The sequence below is a fragment of the Scyliorhinus canicula genome, chromosome 11, assembly GCF_902713615.1.
Source record: "Scyliorhinus canicula chromosome 11, sScyCan1.1, whole genome shotgun sequence".
Taxonomy (NCBI): Eukaryota; Metazoa; Chordata; class Chondrichthyes; order Carcharhiniformes; family Scyliorhinidae; genus Scyliorhinus; species Scyliorhinus canicula.
The window spans coordinates 123,587,507-123,606,720 of record NC_052156.1 but is presented as its reverse complement, the minus strand read 5'-3'; the positions used below and the strand labels follow the sequence as shown (position 1 = coordinate 123,606,720).

Below are 19,214 nucleotides of genomic sequence, written 5' to 3'. Positions count from 1 at the left end.
CATGCAGCAAGCATGGTGCTATTGGCAGTGAAGGCTCAGGGAAAGCTAAGGAGAGCTGAAAAGGGAGTGCGAGGTTGGTGACCCTGCTCTACGGGCCGTCGGGTCACTGCTTTGGAGTAGTGCAGTTCTGCTCAGAACGGTCGAAGAGCTGAAGTTGTGCCCATAACTTGGTGCTGGAATGTAACCTCGGAGTCTCAGGAGAAGAGACTAAAACATCCGGTGACGAGCAGGCGTTGAGGCAATCGGAGTTGAATTTGCAGGAAATTGAGGCTAGATCTTCGAAAATGAAGACTTTGGGTACAATTCAGAGGCCTTTTGCCTCTGAATCATACCAGACTTGGTGTCGGGATGAGGCCATTGAATCTCGCGAGAGGCATCTCCTGAGATTCGCGACACTCAAAATATCTCAAGAGATTCAATGGAATCTCGTTCTTACTGGACAAGATCTATGTGTGCATATTTAAATAAGGTATTTGGCTCATTTAAATATTCTCTCCCCAATTCACCCGGGATTCACCAGCGAGGCCTCAAGTGTGCATCGATTGGTATTGGCTCACAAAGTCATAAACCAGTCTTGAACCAATTGTGGTGGCACCTCGAGGGGTCTCGCTGGGGGTTGCCCATAACAGAAGTTGGGCCCAGAGCGGGGGAGAATGGGGGGGGGGGGGGGGTCTTGTCCTTGTCCTTAGACGGTAGCACAAGTACATAGAACTGTGGCTTCACAGCTTCACAGCTCCAGGGTCCTAGGTTCGATTCCCCACTGGCTCACTGTCTGCACGTTCTCCCCGTGTCTGCGTGGGTTTCCTCCGGGTGCTCCGGTTTCCTCCCACAGTCCAAAGAAGTGCAGGTTAGGTGGATTGGCCATGATAAATTGTCCTTAATGACCAAAAAAGTTAGGAGGGGTTATTGGGTTAAGGGGATAGGGTGGAAGTGAGGCCTTAAGTGGGTTGGTGCAGACTCGATGGGCCGAATGGCCTCCTGCTGCACTGTATATTCTATGTTCTATGTTAAGAGATGGGGTGAAGTTGGACTTGAGTATCCCAGAAGAGCTACGTTGGGTGAAGTGGGGGTTCCAGAGGCTGCGGTGAGCGGAAGGGCCAAATGATCGGGGCTACCTTTACAAATGGTCTCCCGATCTGTATTATTATCTGTATTAGGCCCTATTATGTATTTTCTTTTATTCCCTTTTCTTCCCATGTACTTAATGATCAGTTGAGCTGCTCGCAGAAAAATACTTTTCACTGTACCTCGGTACAAGTGGCAATAAACAAATCCAATCCCATCCAATCCAGTGTGGTCTGTTTCACCACAGTTTTCCTGTCAATTCACACATACCTCATGTTAATTCTGAATGAGTATAAGATTGATATTGTAAATTGTTTACTTTTCTTACTTAGCATTATAAAGTTAATTTTGGTTTATTTAAAACCATGGAAGCTTCTGTCTTTATTCTCTTAGTAAGTACCTTGGATCACAAATCCTGGAACTGACTTCCTGACAGCACTGTGGGTGTACCTACCTTACACCACTTGGACTGTAATAGTTCAAGGAGGCAGCTCAATCTTCTCATGGACAATTAGGGATGGGCAATAAATGCACGGCTGGCCAGCGATGCCCATATCCCATGAATAGAGTAAATGAAAACGAGGTAGTATGTGGCGGCCAATCTTTAACTCTGCTCTGGGCAGATCTAGTTGACTCCATGCAGTTAAAAAGTTAACATCCTCTCCCAAGTGACATCATTTGTTTTAATAAGGGGAAATTTAGCGTGGCCAATTCACCTACCCTGCACATTCTCCCCAGACACGGGGAGAATGTGCAAACTCCATATGGACTGGGGGCCGGGTCCGGGATCGAACGCTGCGTCCTTGACGTGGTGAGGCAGCACTGCTAACCACTGAGTCGCTGTGCCACCCCTCCCAATTGACATCACTTGGATGCTTAAAAGCATGTAAAACATACGGTGATTTCAAGAAATCATGTCAAATTTTAATAATCGCCATTTTAATCACTAAATCCAGCATTCATATGACATTGACATAGTCCATTGACTGTCAGTTTAATGGTTCTTCCACTCTTCCACTTACCATTCATGTAAGCTTTTATTCCAGATTTGTTACTGAATGTATTCATGTCCTGAATGAGCTTGTCAACTTCCTTATCAAGATCATCAATGTCTCTATTAAGCTCCTTGGTGCCATTTGAAATATTCACATTTGGATTAATCTCCATTTTGATTTTTCTGACAAATAAATTGTAAAGATATTAAAAATATTATTGCACTACAGATAAATAGTAAATAGTAAAGTTGTCATAGTCCCAGATGACCATCGGCTGCTTCGTCGTTTGAAGAGGACAGCTTTTTATTTCATGCATTTATGGGATGTGTGCACCGCTGGTTAGGCCAGCTTTTATTGCCCATCCCTGGAGAAGGTGGTGGTGAGCTGCCTTCTTGAACTGCTACAGTGAGATGCAGGCACACTCCCAGCACTGTTAGGAAGGGAGTAGTAGGGTTTTGACCCAGCAACAGCGAAGGAACGGCAATATATTTCCAAGTCGGGGTGGTGAATGACTTGGAGGGGAGCCTCCAGTTATTGGGGTTCCCAGGTGTCTGCTGCTCTTGTCCTTCTAGATCAGGGGTGGGCAAACTACGGCCCGCGGGCCGCATGCGGCCTGCCAAAGGTCTTTATGCGGCCCACCAAGTCATTTAAAAAAGAAAAAAATTTTTTTAAAAAATTTTTTATTATTTTTTTTAAGGTTAATGGGGGGGGGGGCTGTTGGGTTACTTACTGGTATAGGGTGGATACGTTGACTTGAGTAGGGTGATCATTGCTCGGCACAACGTCGAGGGCCGAAGGGCCTGTTCTGTGCTGTACTGTTCTATGTCCTATATGAGGCGCCCAGAATCATAACCGGGTGAAGTAATTATTTTACTTAATATATTATGCGGCCCTTTAAAATTGTGAATTTCTGAATGTGGCCCTTGCACGGAAAAGTTTGCCCACCCCTGTTCTAGATGGTGATGTGCTTGTTAGGTGAATTGGACATTCTGAATTCTCCCTCCGTGTACCCGAGCAGGCGCTGTGATGTGGTGACTCGGAGATTTTCACAGTAACTTCATTGCAGTGTTACTGTAATCGTACTTGTGACAATAAAGATTATTCTTATTAGTGGTCGTGGGTTTGGAAGGTGTTGCCTCAGGAACCTTGGTGAGTTCCTGCAGTGCACCTTGCAGATGGTACACACGGCTGCCTCTGTTCGTCAGTGGTGGAGCAATTGAATGTTTGTGGAAGGGGGAGCAATCAAGCAGGCTGCTTTGTCCTGGATGGTGTCGATCTTCTTCAGTGGTGTTGGAGATGTACTCAGCCAGGCAAGTGGAGAATGTCGGCCGGGTCAGCCTCCGCGATGGCCGACACGTAGGTGACCCCCCCCCCCTGAGCATGCATGGGGATGACGTGAGCAGCCGCTGATGCTCCCGCGCATGCGTGGACCTGCGCCGGCCGACGGAGTCCCTTCGGCCCTGGCTGGCATGGCGCCAAAGGCCTTCCACGCCAGCTGGCGGGGCGTAAACCACTCTGGTGCTGGCCTAGCCCCTGAAGGTGTGGAGAATTCTGCACCTTTGGGGTGGGCCGACGCCGGAATGGTTCACGCCACTCCGACCCACTGGGACCCCCCCCCCCCCCCCCCCCCCCCCCCCCCCGCCCCGCTGGGTATGGGAGAATCCCGCCCCTGGTCTTTTCCTTGTGGATGGTGGACAGGCTTTGGGGGATCAGGAGGGGAGTTACTCGCCCTAGGATTCCTAGCTTTTGACCTGTTCTGGTAGCCACAGAATTCATTTGGCTAGTCCAGTTCAGTTTCTGATCAATGGTAACCCACAGGATGTTGATTATGGGGGATTATGTGATGATAATGTCATTGAATGCCAAGGGGTGATTGTTAGATCCTCTCTTGGAGGATGGCAGCTGAAGATGGTTGGGTCTAGGACACTATCTTGAGGAACTTCTGCAGCGATGTACTGGAATTGAGGTGACTGACCTTCAACAATCACAACCATCTTTCTTTGTGCCAGGTCTGACTTCAGCCAGCGCAGAGTTTCTCCCCTGATTCCCATTGACTCCAGTTTTGCTAGGGTTCTTTGATGCCACATTCAGTCAAATGCTGGCTTGATGCCAAGGGCAGTAACTCTCACCTCACTTCTTGTGTTTAGCTCTTTTGTCCATGTTTGAACCAAGGCTCTAATGAGGTTACGAGTTGGCTGAAGCTAGACCATTGGGAAAGGATAGTTCATGTGCCAGCTCTCCACAGATTGACCCTATTGAAACCTACAAAATACTTAAAAGAATAGGCAGGGTAGATGCTGGTAAGATGTTTCTCTTGGTTGGGGAGTCTAGAACCAGGAAACACAATTTCAAAATAAGGGCAAGCCACTTAGACCGAGATGAGGAGAAATCCTTTTGCTCAGAGGGTTGTGAATCACAGGAATCCTCTACCCCAGAGAAGCTCAGTCATTGAATGTGTTTAAAGTAGAGATTGTTAGATTTCAAATGCCAGTGACATAACGGGATATAGGGATAGTGTGGAGAACAGGCATTGAAGTGGATGATCAGCCATGATTGTATCGAATGGCGGAGCAGGCTCAATGGGCTGAATGGCCTACGTCTGCTCCTTTGTTTCTATGCACAACGAGATGCTTGGTGCATTGGTAAACCTGCCACAGAGCCTGCTGTTACTGTCTTGGAACATGCTGGTCTCTGTTTCCAACTTGGGACAGGGCATCTTGTAGAGCTTGGAGCCTTACCAACTGAGTGTGGAGATGTGACCAACTCCATGACAGCACTTGCAGCATTTGGTGGCCGATGTCCCAGCTCCCATCGCAGTTCAAGCAGAAGCCACTCAAAGTCTGAGGGTTATAATGGAAGCTCATAATAAAGTAATACGGTCTATTCCTGTTGCCATGTAAGCCCATCATGGTGCTGTGTAGGTTCAGACTGCTGCCATTATGGCTACAGAAACCACTGCTCAAAAAGGCTTGCAGGCCCTCACGGCAGTCCAGCAATCTGACCTCAAAGAAATATTAGGATTACTGAGGCAGTGCCCTTGGAGTGACTTTGTGGAGCAGAGATCTGCTGTCCTCTCTCAGGGTTGACAGCAGGCATGCTCCCTTCATTGCCACTCCTCTACCAGTATCCTTGACATTGCCTTTCAGCTAACCTGCTTGGTTTTCTGCCATCCATTGCAAGGTGGAACAATCCAAAGCTAGGCAGAGATCTGCTTAAGATCATCCTCTAAGGTCATCTGCAGTCTCCTCCAGTGTAAGTCACCCCCCCCCCCCCACCCCATCTCACACACACACACCGCCAACCATGCAGCAGTCACTGGGGGAGAACTGGCTCAGGCATTAAGAAGCTACACCTGAATAGTTCAATTTCTTTAGTATTATTGCAAGTATTGTTGGATAAAATTGCAATGGAATGGCTTTTGATTGGTGGCTTTTATTTAAGGTTGTTTGGCCAAGCGGCCGCTGTGATGGTCTATGGCAGATGAGTTAAAAATTGGAATGGTGGAGCAACAGTGATGTGAGGATAACATCTCAAGGGAACTGGAATCTGAGTATCCATTAACAGACAGCATATCCAGATCAAAGAGGTCCTCGAAGCTCCTCTTCCTTCTCCTCTCAAGCTGATCTCATGACAAATATGAATATTTCAGAGATCCGCTGATCAATCCAGGCAGCAAAACCATTGTTTCCTGGTGACGACATGATTCTCGTTATAGGCATGTTGCCTTTGCATGGTGGGGCAGCAGAGAGAAGTTTACAAGCCAGGTGGAGAGCGGGCATCCTTTGTCACCCAGCAGCAGGTCTGGTGTGGTGTGTCGCAAATGGCTGGTACGCCTGACTGATGGAAGATGAATGCATCATGCCTGTTGTCAGGAGAGTGGGCATTCACTGACATGATCTTTTGGGTATGGTCTTACGGCAACTGGATATTGATAGATTGGTAACCCAGCAGTTGAGGGACATCTCCCTGTTAACATGCAGGACCTACAAGGCCATATGTATACTGTCAGTAGTGCCTTGCACCACCTAGAATGATGTTTACAAACATCTAGCTACGATTGATAGCTCATGACCACATCAAAAGCAGTTTAGTGCTTTCTGCCAAAAAAAAGAATTAGTGAAAGCATTTAACTCCAGGATGTTTATAAACATTGTGGTTAGGTTCAAAAAAAGCTACTTGAGATGCATTCAAGCATGAAGACGAATGAAAATAAACAATCTAGATATCTGACAGCCTGGAAGCTGTCACTTACAGCCTACTAAAACTATTTCTCTTTGAAGTGAATGGATGTGGTTTTGGCTTTCTATAAAATTCCAGCTAACCAGCAGGCTGGCATGGCTACTTTCACTAACTCTAGTCAATGTCCTGAGTTTAGGAAATTTCAGGCCTGGGTGCCCTGGGCAATGGCCACACCGCTAACATTGTTTTGCAAGGGAGGGTGGGTGGGGAACAGGGAGCATTGCTTTACACCGGGCGGGGGGGGGGAGGGGGAGAAAGGGGGGGGGGTTGCGGGGGGGGGGGGGGGGAGAAAGGGCCGGGGGTGTCTCTAGTCCTCACTAGGCCTGGGGCAGGGCAGGACAGCTGGGCTTGTCTGAGTCCAAGTCTAATTTCACTGCACTCTGGCCTTATATAGCAGTTGGATGCAGTTCATGGGATTGCCAAAGAAAAGTAAATCCAAGAAATAATATAAGTGGGAGATTCAGTCTGTGAACCAGCTCACATTAACTGTAGAAATGTATTAACAATCAGTTTTTCACCTATGGTACATGGTTCAACTTTCTCTTTCCTTTATGCAAACTCTGTGAAATATGCTTCACAGCCTGCAGACATTACAGGAAGATTCAATTACCGTTGCCTAGAATCTGAATTAATTAAACAGGCTCCACAAACTAACTGCTAGAGGGCTGACTTTAATTGTGCAGTTTACTGCCACGTGGATTGATAATGGACAAGGTTCAAGCAGAAAAATCCAAGGAAATGTGGGTTTTAATGCTTGTTATGATGCATGAGAAAGATTCATATTATGCGATACATCCCAACTATAAATGATGACTGGGTCAAAACTAATGTGCAGCACGTCTTAAGAGGGCTTTCATCCCACTTTAATCAGTGGAGCAGAGAATTGCATTGCTTGTCTCTTGTTGAATTTAAAGTAAGCCTGGCACACAGTTGATTTTAAATTGCAAGCACAATTAACTCAGTGTGAGGGGCAGTCATAGAACTTAAATGTTATATTCAATGAATACTTTATCGCGCAGTCATATAAAATGGAGTACATTACCTGATCTTTTCAAAATAATCCATTGTCTGCTGAAGTGCGTCAGGGGAAATAACAGAGTCATTCAGAATGTTGGCCACCACAGCAATTTTCTTTTCTAGCTTTTTAAACCGTTTGTCAAAGGAAGGACCCAATTTTACTCCCGGCACAAAGGTGGTCCTGTTGGACATGTCGATTGCTGGGCTCAGGGCGCAGATCTCTTCATCCAGCAGCTTGAAACAAGGATGACACGGTGTGCATTTTGGAAACTCCTTGCAGTAGCCCCAGGCACACTTGTCGCAACGCTGCCCCGTTACGCCTTCACGACAGTTACAGGCGCCTGTCAGCTTGTCACACGCAGGACTTCCCGTTCCTTCAAATGTGCAGTTACAGGCTGCATGGGGAAATATTGAAAGAATGGTCATTTGAAAATATTCCTCCTGTGTGAAATGGTTCTGAATAAATGTATTGTAATTGCCCACGATGTGCAGGATCACTGTTTCGCTGGGAGGAAACAGGATGAAAACTCATTGCTGAAACACATTTAGCTTGGGCCCTTAAAATTGCAAAAATGTATGAGGGGTAAAATGGACTTAATGGGCACAATAATATTAATCATTATGAACAACTGTATCAAATTGTCTAGTTTGCACTTGCTGAGGAACATTTCACTTCACGTTCACAATTCTTCATTTCTTATAGCCATTAGTTTACCTTAAATATTGGGCGCAATTCCCTGGTCCTCCAGTCACATGTTTCTTGGTGGCACGCATGTTTCTCAACTGTGGCAGGATTCTCTACTCCCGCCCCTTGTCAATGGGATTTCCCATTGAAGCCACTCTACACTGCCGGGAAACCTGTGGGTGTGGGTACGCTGCCAACGGGATGAGGGAGTTCCAACGGCAGGAGAATTCGGGCCGTTGTTTATCCATCAGGCTACAAGACTGGAAAATGTGTGCTTTCCATCCTTAAACGAGGCAGATTTAGAGTTGCGATGTAAGGAACACCATGTAGATTAAGCCAGGAGGTCAGCAGCTTTAATAGTGAGTGAATTGCAAGGTCATGTCATAAATGGTGTGCTTTTCTCAAGGCGGGACCCGGGTTCGATCCTGGTCCCAGGACACTGTCTGTGTAGAGTTTGCACATTCTCCCCTTGCCTGCATGTAGGATAGGTGGACTGGCCATGCTAAATTTCTCCCCAAAAAGAATCGGGTACTTTAAATTTAAAAATAAATAAAAAATAATAAATGGTGTGCTTTTCTCCATTCTTGGTAGTAGCAAGGACAAGGAAAGAAGGGCCAAAGACAATTGGATATAATCTAATATCAAGCATCTTCCAAAGCTTTAATTTAAAAGGGTAAGTCATGGCAGGAGAGCTTAAAGCCTTGGTTTGCTCCTCTTGCTCCATGTGGGAAGTTGGGGACATTTCCAGAGCCCACGATCAGCATGTGTGCAGGAAATGTCTCCAGCTAGAGCTTCTGGAAGCCTGGGTTTTGGAGCTGGAGCAGTGGCTGCAAGTACTGTGGAGCATCCGTAAGGCGGAGAGTGTCGTAGATAACACGTAGAGAGAGGTGGTCACACCGTAGGCTAAGACTCTGCAGGCAGGAAGGGAATGTGTGAACACGAGGTAGAGTAAGAGAGATAGGCAGATAGTGCAGGAATCCCTTGTGGCCATTCCCCTACAAAACAGATTTACTGCTTTGGATATTGTAGTAGGGAATTACCTCTCAGGGGAAAGTGGCAACAACCAAATTTGTTGCACGATGTTTAGTTCTGCTGCAGAGGGGAGGAGTAAAAAGCATGAGAATGCAATAGTTATAGGGGATTCAATTGTAAGGGGAATAGATAGCCATTTCTGCGGCCGAAAATAAGACTCCAGGATGGTATGTTGCCTCGCTGGTGCAAGGGCCAAGGTTGTCTTGGAGCAGTTACGGAACACTCTGGAGGGAGGGGGTGAACAGCCAATGCCCGTGGTACACATTGGTACCAATGGCATCGGTAAAAACAGGGATGAGGTCCTAAAAGCAGAATATAGGGAGTTAGGAAGAAAGTTGAAAAGTTGGACCTTAAAGGTAGTGATCTCAGGATTACCATCAGTGCCACGTGGTCGTCAGAGTAGAAATAGCAGGATATATTGGTTGAATACATGGCTGAAGAGAGGGTGTGAGGGGGAGATTCCTGGGGCATTTGGAACGGTTCTGGGGGAGATGGGACCTTGCAAACTGGATGGGCTACACCTGGGCAGGACCGGGACTGATGTCCTTGGGGGGGAAGGGGGGGGGAAGGGTTTGCTCGAACGGTTGGGAAGGGTTTAAACTAATATGCCAGAGGGATGGGAAGCTATGCAAAGATTGAGAGCGGGGGGGAATCAAGAACAAGAGAAAAGGGCAGCAAGGTGAAATAAGAAAAGCAATAGGCAGAGAAATCAAGGGCCTATGTCAGATAATGACACTGTACAAAATTGTAGTGATGGGACGAGGAATGCTAATAGGACTAACCTTAAGGTTTTGTACCTGAATGCACAGAGAATTCAACACAAAATGGATGGGGCAGCACGGTGACGCAGTGGTAGCACTGCAGTCTCATGGTGCCGAGGTCCCAGGTTTGATCCTGGCTCTGGGTCACTGTCCGTGTGTGGAGTTTGCACATTCTCCCCTTGTTTGCTTCGGTTTCGCCCCCATAACACAAAGATGTGCAAGATAGGGGAATTGAACATGCTAAATTGCCCCTTAATTGGAAAAGATGAATTGGGTACTCTAAATTTATGAAAATAAAAAAATAAAAATAAAAAGGATGAATTAATTGATGGGATTACGGAGACCTGGCTCCAAGGTGACCAAGGATGAGAACTAAACACTGAGGGCTATTCAGATTTTAGGAAGGGCAGACAGTAAGGAAAAGTTGGCTATGACTCATCTTTCATTCTCACTCCACAGTATAAATATTTCCCACTCTCCCTGTCTGTTAGCTTTGACAAAGAGTCATCGGACTCGAAACGTTAGCTCTTTTCTCTCCCTACAGATGCTGCCAGTCTTGCTGAGATTTTCTAGCATTTTCCCTTTTGTTTCAGATTCCAGCATCCGCAGTAATTTGCTTTTATTTAGTAAGGAAAAGGTGGTGGAGTTGCACTGTTGATTAAAGAAAATATTGATACAATATTGAGGAAAGACATTAGCACAGACTAATCTATCTAGTATCTGTGGAATCTACATGGGTCGAGTTAAGAAACACCAAGGGGCAAAAATATTCGTAGGGTGGTATACTGACCACCAAACTGCAGTGATAATATTGGGAATAGCATTAGACAGTAAATCAGAGAAATCTGTGATAAAGGAATATCTGTGATTATAGGTGTCTTTAATCTGCATGTAGATTGGGGGAGTCAAATTAGCCACAGTTCAATAGAGGAGGAATTTCAGGAGTGTAAACGGGATGGTTTTCTGGACCAACACGTTGAGGAACCAACAGGGGACAGGCCATCTTGGATTTGGTGTTGTGCAATGATACAGGGTTAATTGACAATCTATTTGTGAGAGAACCCTTGGGGATGAGTGACTACGATATATGTTCTATGTTCTATGTTCTAAGACCAGGGGAGAGTTTTACATAAAAAACAGGGCAGCACAGTAGCACAGTGAATAGCATTGTGGCTTCACAGTGCCAGGGTCCCAGGTTCGATTCCCTGCTGGGTCACTGTCCATGCGGAGTCTGCACGTTCTCCCTGTGTCTGCATGGGTTTCCTCCGGATGCTCTGGTTTCCTTCTAAAGTCCAAAGACATGCAGGTGAGGTGGTTTGGCCATACTAAATTGCCCTTAGTGTCCAAAAAGGTTAAGGGGGACATTGGGTTATGGGGATAGGGTGGAAGTGAGGGCTTAAGTGGGTCGGTGCACACACGATGAGCCGAATTCCGCCTTCTGCACTGTATGTTCTATGATATGACAGAATTCTTTATCAACGTGGATAGTGAGGTAGTTGATTCTGAGACCAGAGTCCAGAACCTCAGTAAAGGTAACTATGATGGCATGAGGCATGAGCTGGCTGTGACAGAGTGGGAAACATTACCGTGGACAGTGGACAAGCAATGACAGGCATCCAAGGAACAAATAGTTGTTTATTCCTATTTGGTGCAAGCTAGAAAGGGAACTGCGGGCAAACCATGGCTTACAAGAGAAATTAGAGATATTAGATTCAAAGAAGAGGCATACAAATTAGCAAGAAAAAGCAATAGACCTGAGAATTGGGTACAGTTTAAAATTCAGCAAAGGCAAACCAAGGGATTGATTAAGAAGGGGAAATACAATATGAAAGTAAGCTAGCAGGGAACTTAAAAAACTGACTGTAAAAGCTTCTATATGTATGTAACGAGGAGGCGATTGTTAAAATGTAGCCCCCTTACAGTCAGAAATGGGGAATTCATATCGGGGAACAAAGAAATGGCTGAGGAACTAAATTTGTATTTTGCTTCTGTCTTCACAAAGGAAGACATGAATAATGTACTGGAAGTTCTGAGAAACACAAGTTTCAGTGAGGAGCTGAAGGAAATTAGTATTAGTAAAGAAATACTTTTGTGGAAATTAATAGGATTGAAGGTGGATAAATCTCCAGGGCCTGATAATCTTCATCCCAGATTCTTCAAAGAAGTGGCCCTTGTTATGGGCCAGGGTTTAGAGAACCCCAAAGTGTATCATGGAGTTCACCTGACCCACGACGTTTACTAGATTTGGGTATGGGGAGCACATCGCCCACTCTACAGGTGTGGTACAGCGGAAATCAAAAAGTATGTTCTAAAGCAAAACAATGTTTATTCTATGAACTCAAGTTAACCTTTTTAAAACACACAGTGAACATCTTAGCAACCATTAATTCAAATACAACCCCCAAAGAATACGACACTAAGTAATCCTTACTTTCCTCTTAACATCCATAAGACTAAAATAACCTTTTAACAGAAGCACATCAGGTTAAATTCACTACTGAGAACAGTTATCACTCTGGATTCATCAAATGATCAAGAGATAGTCTTTATATGGCAGAGAGAACAACATTATACATTCTGTGGCTGACACTGAACACTGAAACAAAACAAAAAAAAACACAGATGCACCCAAGCTTTTCTCAAAGTGAAACTAAAAGCTGACAGCCAGCCCAGCTCCACCCACATTCTGACATCATTGCAGTAATAAACACCCATTTCTTAAGGTACACCCACTGCAGTTGTTCTATAAAAAAACACCCACTTCGTAAAGGTAAACTCACATGACACCCTAGAAATAGTAGATACATTGTTGGTCATTTTCCAAAATTCTGGACTCCGGAATGGTTCCTACAGAGTGGAGGGTCGCTAATATAACCCCACTATTCAAAAAGGGAGAGAGAGGGAAAGCAGAGAGTGACAGACCAGTGAGACTAACGTCAGTAGAAGGAACTGGCTGAAGTCAATTATTAATGATTTCATAGCACAGCATTTGGAAAGCTGTGGTATAATCAGACAAAGTCAGCATGGATTTATGAAAGAGAAATCATGGTTGACAAATCTACTGGAATTCTTTGACAATGTAACTAAAAGAGTTGATCAGGGAGAACCGGTGCATATGATTTACTTAGACTTTCACAAGGCTTTCGACAAGGTCTCACTTAGCAGATCACTATGTAAAGTTAAAGCGCATGGGATCATGGGTAATGGCTTGAGATGGATTGAAAGCTGGTTAACAGACAGGAAGCAAAACGTTGGAATAAATGGCAGTGACTAGTGGGGTACCGTAGGGATTTGTTCTAGGACCTCAACTGTTCACATTATATATGAATGATTTGGATGAGGGAACTAAACGTATTTTCTCTAAATTTGCAGATGATACAAAGTTGGGTGGGAGGGTGAGCTGTGAGGCGGATGCTGAGATGCTTCAGTGGGATTTATACAGGCTGGGTAATTGGGCATATGCATGGCAGGTGCAGTATAATGTGGATAAATGTAAGAATATCCACTTTGAGGGCGGCACGGTGACACAGTGGTTAGCACTGCTGCCTCACAGCGCTGAGGACCCGGGTTCGACCCCAGCCTCGGGTCACCATCTGTGCCGAGTTTGCACATTCTCCCAGTGTCTGCATGTGCCTCACCACCACAACCCAAAGATGTGCAGGAGAGGTGGATTGTCCATGCTAAATTGTCCCTTAATTGGAAAAACAAATAATTGGGTGCTCTAAATTTATATTTAAAAAGTTATCCGCTTTAGTAGAAAAAAATAGGAAGACAGCTTTGTTGTGTTATCATTCGGATAACACAGGCTGCTACTTGATGCAGTCTTAACTAAAGGATGCTCCAGACTCTGAAATGAGTTCAACGTGTTTATTGAACTATTGACACAGTTCTGAAATGAGTTTGACTCTCTGCTAATCTAACTGTAGTAACTCAGTCTAACTGTACCAGCTTGCTCTGAGCCACATACTGGGGTGTGATGCTGCTGATCAACCCTGCCCAACTCTCTAGATGTCTGTCTGTGGAAAGAGGCAGGGTGTGAATGCCTCATCCCTTTTATAGTGTTTATGTCATGCCCCCTTGTGGTGTTGCCACCTCTGAGTGTCCTGACTGCCCATTGGTTGTGTCCTGTTCTGAGTGTTCATTGGTTGCACATTTGCATATCATGACAAGCTTATTATTTGAATGGGTGTAAATTGAGAAAGTATATACTCGGCAAGACCTTGGTGTCCTCATGCATCACTTGCAGAAAGTAAGCGTGGCGGTACAGCAGGCAGTAAAGAAGGCAAACGGAACGTTGGCCTTAATAGCGAGAGGATTTCAGTATCGGAATGGGGATGTTTTACTGCAGTTGTAGGGGACATTGGTGAGGCCACACCTGGAGTATTGTATGCAGTTTTGGTGTCCTCACCTGAGGAAGAATGGTCTTGCTGTGGAGGGAGTGCAGCAAAGGTTTACCAGGCTGATTCCTGGGATGGTGGGACATATGAAGGGAGACTAAGTCGGTGAGGATTATGTTCATTGGAGTTTAGAAGAGTGAGAGAGCTCTCATAGAAACTTATAAAATTCTAACAGGATTAGACAAGGCAGATTCAGAAAGAATGTTCCCCATGGTGGGGCAGCCCAGAACTAGGGGTCATGGTTTGAGGATAAGGGGTAAACCGTTTAGGACTGAGGTGGGGAGAAATTTCTTCACCCAGAGAGTGGTGAATCTGTGGAATTCGCTACCACAGAAAGTAGTTGATGCCAAAACGTTGCGTAAATTCAAGAAGTGTAGCCATCTAAGATGGACACTGGGCTACAAAATGGAGAACTGCTAAGGCTGCAGGGAAAAACAGTCTTAGTGAGGACAAGCAGTTTGCAGAAGACTAATTTACATTCTACACGTACAGAAACCAGTTTTTGGCCAGGTGCAGAGTTTCAGCCAAAGGTGCAAATGGAAACAGATCTGCATAGTAATGAGGTGATCCAGATCCAGACCCCGCACAATAGAAACATTTAAGTATCAATGGATACTTTTGCGTAGACGCCCAGACAGAATGGCGCCACAGTAACCAACACAAAGAACCGTAGGGTCCGCCCCACCCATCAAGGAACGACCCTCAGATTGGGGGGTTTGGAAGATATCGATTGGGAAAGGCCCAATCGATACATGGCAGGTAAAAGAACCGCCTCAAGGGGGCACGGACCTCTAGGACCTATAAGAATAGACCCCGCACATGGTTCGGTCTGCTTTGCTCCGGCTCAGGTCTGTTGCTTCCAGACTCCGGCCCAGACTTGTTACATCGCATCCTGACTCCAGTTTCATCACCGGCCGTTGAGCATCAGCCATCGAACTGTAAGTGCCAATACAACCATCGCTACGTGATCCAGACCTTGCTAGATCCTGACAACTTTAAGAATCTGAGAGTTGCAGACCAAGAGCGGGACGAAGGCCTTGTCCCCTGACCTTGCCTATTCCTGTCTAGATAAGTATTTTAGTTGTTCAGTATTAGAAGTAAGTTAGTCTCTTTAGCGTATGCATGTGTATTTATTATATTTGTTATTTGACATTCAAAACAGCGCGAGAGGAGAGACAGCCGGGACATTGAAAGGAGCGCGAGAGGAGAGACAGCCGGGACATTGAAAACAGCGCGGGAGGAGAGACAGCCAGGACATTGAAAGGAGCGCGAGAGGAGAGACAGCCAGGACATTGAAAACAGCGCGAGAGGTAAGACAGCCGGGACATTGAAAACAGCGCGAGAGGAGAGACAGCCGGGACATTGAAAAGAGCGCGAGAGGAGAGACAGCCGGGACATTGAAAAGAGCGCAAGAGGTAAGACAGCCGGGACATTCAAAACAGCGCGAGAGGAGAGACAGTCGGGACATTGAAAAGAGCGCGAGAGGCAAGACAGCCGGGACATTCAAAACAGCGCGAGAGGAGAGACAGCCAGGACATTGAAAACAGCGCGAGAGGAGAGACAATCGGGACATTGAAAGGAGCGCGAGAGGAGAGACAGCCGGGACATTGAAAACAGCGCGAGAGGAGAGACAGCCGGGACATTGAAAACAGCGCGGGAGGAGAGACAGCCAGGACATTGAAAAGAGCGCGAGAGGAGAGACAGCCAGGACATTGAAAGGAGCGCGAGAGGAGAGACAGCCGGGACATTGAAAACAGCGCGAGAGGAGAGACAGCCGGGACATTGAAAAGAGCGCGAGAGGTAAGACAGCCGGGACATTGAAAACAGCGCGAGAGGAGAGACAGCCGGGACATTGAAAAGAGCGCGAGAGGTAAGACAGTCGGGACATTGAAAAGAGCGCAAGAGGTAAGACAGCCGGGACATTCAAAACAGCGCGAGAGGTAAGACAGCCGGGACATTGAAAAGAGCGCAAGAGGTAAGACAGCCGGGACATTCAAAACAGCGCGAGAGGAGAGACAGTCGGGACATTGAAAAGAGCGCGAGAGGCAAGACAGCCGGGACATTCAAAACAGCGCGAGAGGAGAGACAGCCAGGACATTGAAAACAGCGCGAGAGGAGAGACAGCCAGGACATTGAAAACAGCGCGAGAGGAGAGACAGCCGGGACATTGAAAAGAGCGCGAGAGGTAAGACAGCGGGACATTGAAAACAGCGCGGGAGGAGAGACAGCCAGGACATTGAAAAGAGCGCGAGAGGTAAGACAGCCGGGACATTGAAAACAGCGCGGGAGGAGAGACAGCCAGGACATTGAAAACAGCGCGGGAGGAGAGACAGCCAGGACATTGAAAAGAGCGCAAGAGGTAAGACAGCCGGGACATTGAAAGGAGCGCGAGAGGAGAGACAGCCAGGACATTGAAAACAGCGCGAGAGGAGAGACAGCCGGGACATTGAAAAGAGCGCGAGAGGTAAGACAGCCGGGACATTGAAAACAGCGCGAGAGGAGAGACAGCCGGGACATTGAAAGGAGCGCGAGAGGAGAGACAGCCAGGACATTGAAAACAGCGCGGGAGGAGAGACAGCCAGGACATTGAAAAGAGCGCGAGAGGTAAGACAGCCGGGACATTGAAAAGAGCGCGAGAGGTAAGACAGCCGGGACATTGAAAAGAGCGCAAGAGGTAAGACAGCCGGGACATTCAAAACAGCGCGAGAGGAGAGACAGTCGGGACATTGAAAAGAGCGCGAGAGGCAAGACAGCCGGGACATTCAAAACAGCGCGAGAGGAGAGACAGCCAGGACATTGAAAACAGCGCGGGAGGAGAGACAGCCGGGACATTGAAAGGAGCGCGAGAGGAGAGACAGCCAGGACATTGAAAACAGCGCGAGAGGAGAGACAGCCGGGACATTGAAAGGAGCGCGAGAGGAGAGACAGCCAGGACATTGAAAACAGCGCGAGAGGAGAGACAGCCGGGACATTGAAAGGAGCGCGAGAGGAGAGACAGCCGGGACATTGAAAACAGCGCGGGAGGAGAGACAGCCGGGACATTGAAAACAGCGCGAGAGGAGAGACAGCCAGGACATTGAAAACAGCGCGGGAGGAGAGACAGCCGGGACATTGAAAAGAGCGCGAGAGGTAAGACAGCCGGGACATTGAAAACAGCGCGGGAGGAGAGACAGCCAGGACATTGAAAACAGCGCGGGAGGAGAGACAGCCAGGACATTGAAAGGAGCGCGAGAGGAGAGACAGCCAGGACATTGAAAACAGCGCGAGAGGTAAGACAGCCGGGACATTGAAAACAGCGCGAGAGGAGAGACAGCCGGGACATTGAAAAGAGCGCGAGAGGAGAGACAGCCGGGACATTGAAAAGAGCGCAAGAGGTAAGACAGCCGGGACATTCAAAACAGCGCGAGAGGAGAGACAGTCGGGACATTGAAAAGAGCGCGAGAGGCAAGACAGCCGGGACATTCAAAACAGCGCGAGAGGAGAGACAGCCAGGACATTGAAAACAGCGCGAGAGGAGAGACAATCGGGACATTGAAAGGAGCGCGAGAGGAGAGACAGCCGGGACATTGAAAACAGCGCGAGAGGAGAGACAGCCGGGACATTGAAAACAGCGCGGGAGGAGAGACAGCCAGGACATTGAAAAGAGCGCGAGAGGAGAGACAGCCAGGACATTGAAAGGAGCGCGAGAGGAGAGACAGCCGGGACATTGAAAACAGCGCGAGAGGAGAGACAGCCGGGTCATTGAAAAGAGCGCGAGAGGTAAGACAGCCGGGACATTGAAAACAGCGCGAGAGGAGAGACAGCCGGGACATTGAAAAGAGCGCGAGAGGTAAGACAGTCGGGACATTGAAAAGAGCGCAAGAGGTAAGACAGCCGGGACATTCAAAACAGCGCGAGAGGTAAGATAGCCGGGACATTGAAAAGAGCGCAAGAGGTAAGACAGCCGGGACATTCAAAACAGCGCGCGAGGAGAGACAGTCGGGACATTGAAAAGAGCGCGAGAGGCAAGACAGCCGGGACATTCAAAACAGCGCGAGAGGAGAGACAGCCAGGACATTGAAAACAGCGCGAGAGGAGAGACAGCCAGGACATTGAAAACAGCGCGAGAGGAGAGACAGCCGGGACATTGAAAAGAGCGCGAGAGGTAAGACAGCGGGACATTGAAAACAGCGCGGGAGGAGAGACAGCCAGGACATTGAAAAGAGCGCGAGAGGTAAGACAGCCGGGACATTGAAAACAGCGCGGGAGGAGAGACAGCCAGGACATTGAAAACAGCGCGGGAGGAGAGACAGCCAGGACATTGAAAAGAGCGCAAGAGGTAAGACAGCCGGGACATTGAAAGGAGCGCGAGAGGAGAGACAGCCAGGACATTGAAAACAGCGCGAGAGGAGAGACAGCCGGGACATTGAAAAGAGCGCGAGAGGTAAGACAGCCGGGACATTGAAAACAGCGCGAGAGGAGAGACAGCCGGGACATTGAAAGGAGCGCGAGAGGAGAGACAGCCAGGACATTGAAAACAGCGCGGGAGGAGAGACAGCCAGGACATTGAAAAGAGCGCGAGAGGTAAGACAGCCGGGACATTGAAAAGAGCGCAAGAGGTAAGACAGCCGGGACATTCAAAACAGCGCGAGAGGAGAGACAGTCGGGACATTGAAAAGAGCGCGAGAGGCAAGACAGCCGGGACATTCAAAACAGCGCGAGAGGAGAGACAGCCAGGACATTGAAAACAGCGCGAGAGGAGAGACAATCGGGACATTGAAAGGAGCGCGAGAGGAGAGACAGCCGGGACATTGAAAACAGCGCGAGAGGAGAGACAGCCGGGACATTGAAAACAGCGCGGGAGGAGAGACAGCCAGGACATTGAAAAGAGCGCGAGAGGAGAGACAGCCAGGACATTGAAAGGAGCGCGAGAGGAGAGACAGCCGGGACATTGAAAACAGCGCGAGAGGAGAGACAGCCGGGTCATTGAAAAGAGCGCGAGAGGTAAGACAGCCGGGACATTGAAAACAGCGCGAGAGGAGAG

The 19,214-nt window shown here is 47.6% G+C and overlaps 1 protein-coding gene across 1 annotated transcript in view; it reads right to left on the bottom strand.

The window, feature by feature from the left end:
- Positions 1-19,214, bottom strand: part of LOC119973347 (laminin subunit beta-4-like) — a 163,850-nt gene that overhangs the window by 30,930 nt on the left and 113,706 nt on the right. Inside the window, 2 exon segments of the mRNA XM_038811282.1 lie at positions 2,088-2,242; positions 7,342-7,711. Of these exon segments, the coding sequence (XP_038667210.1) occupies positions 2,088-2,242; positions 7,342-7,711 (525 nt within the window).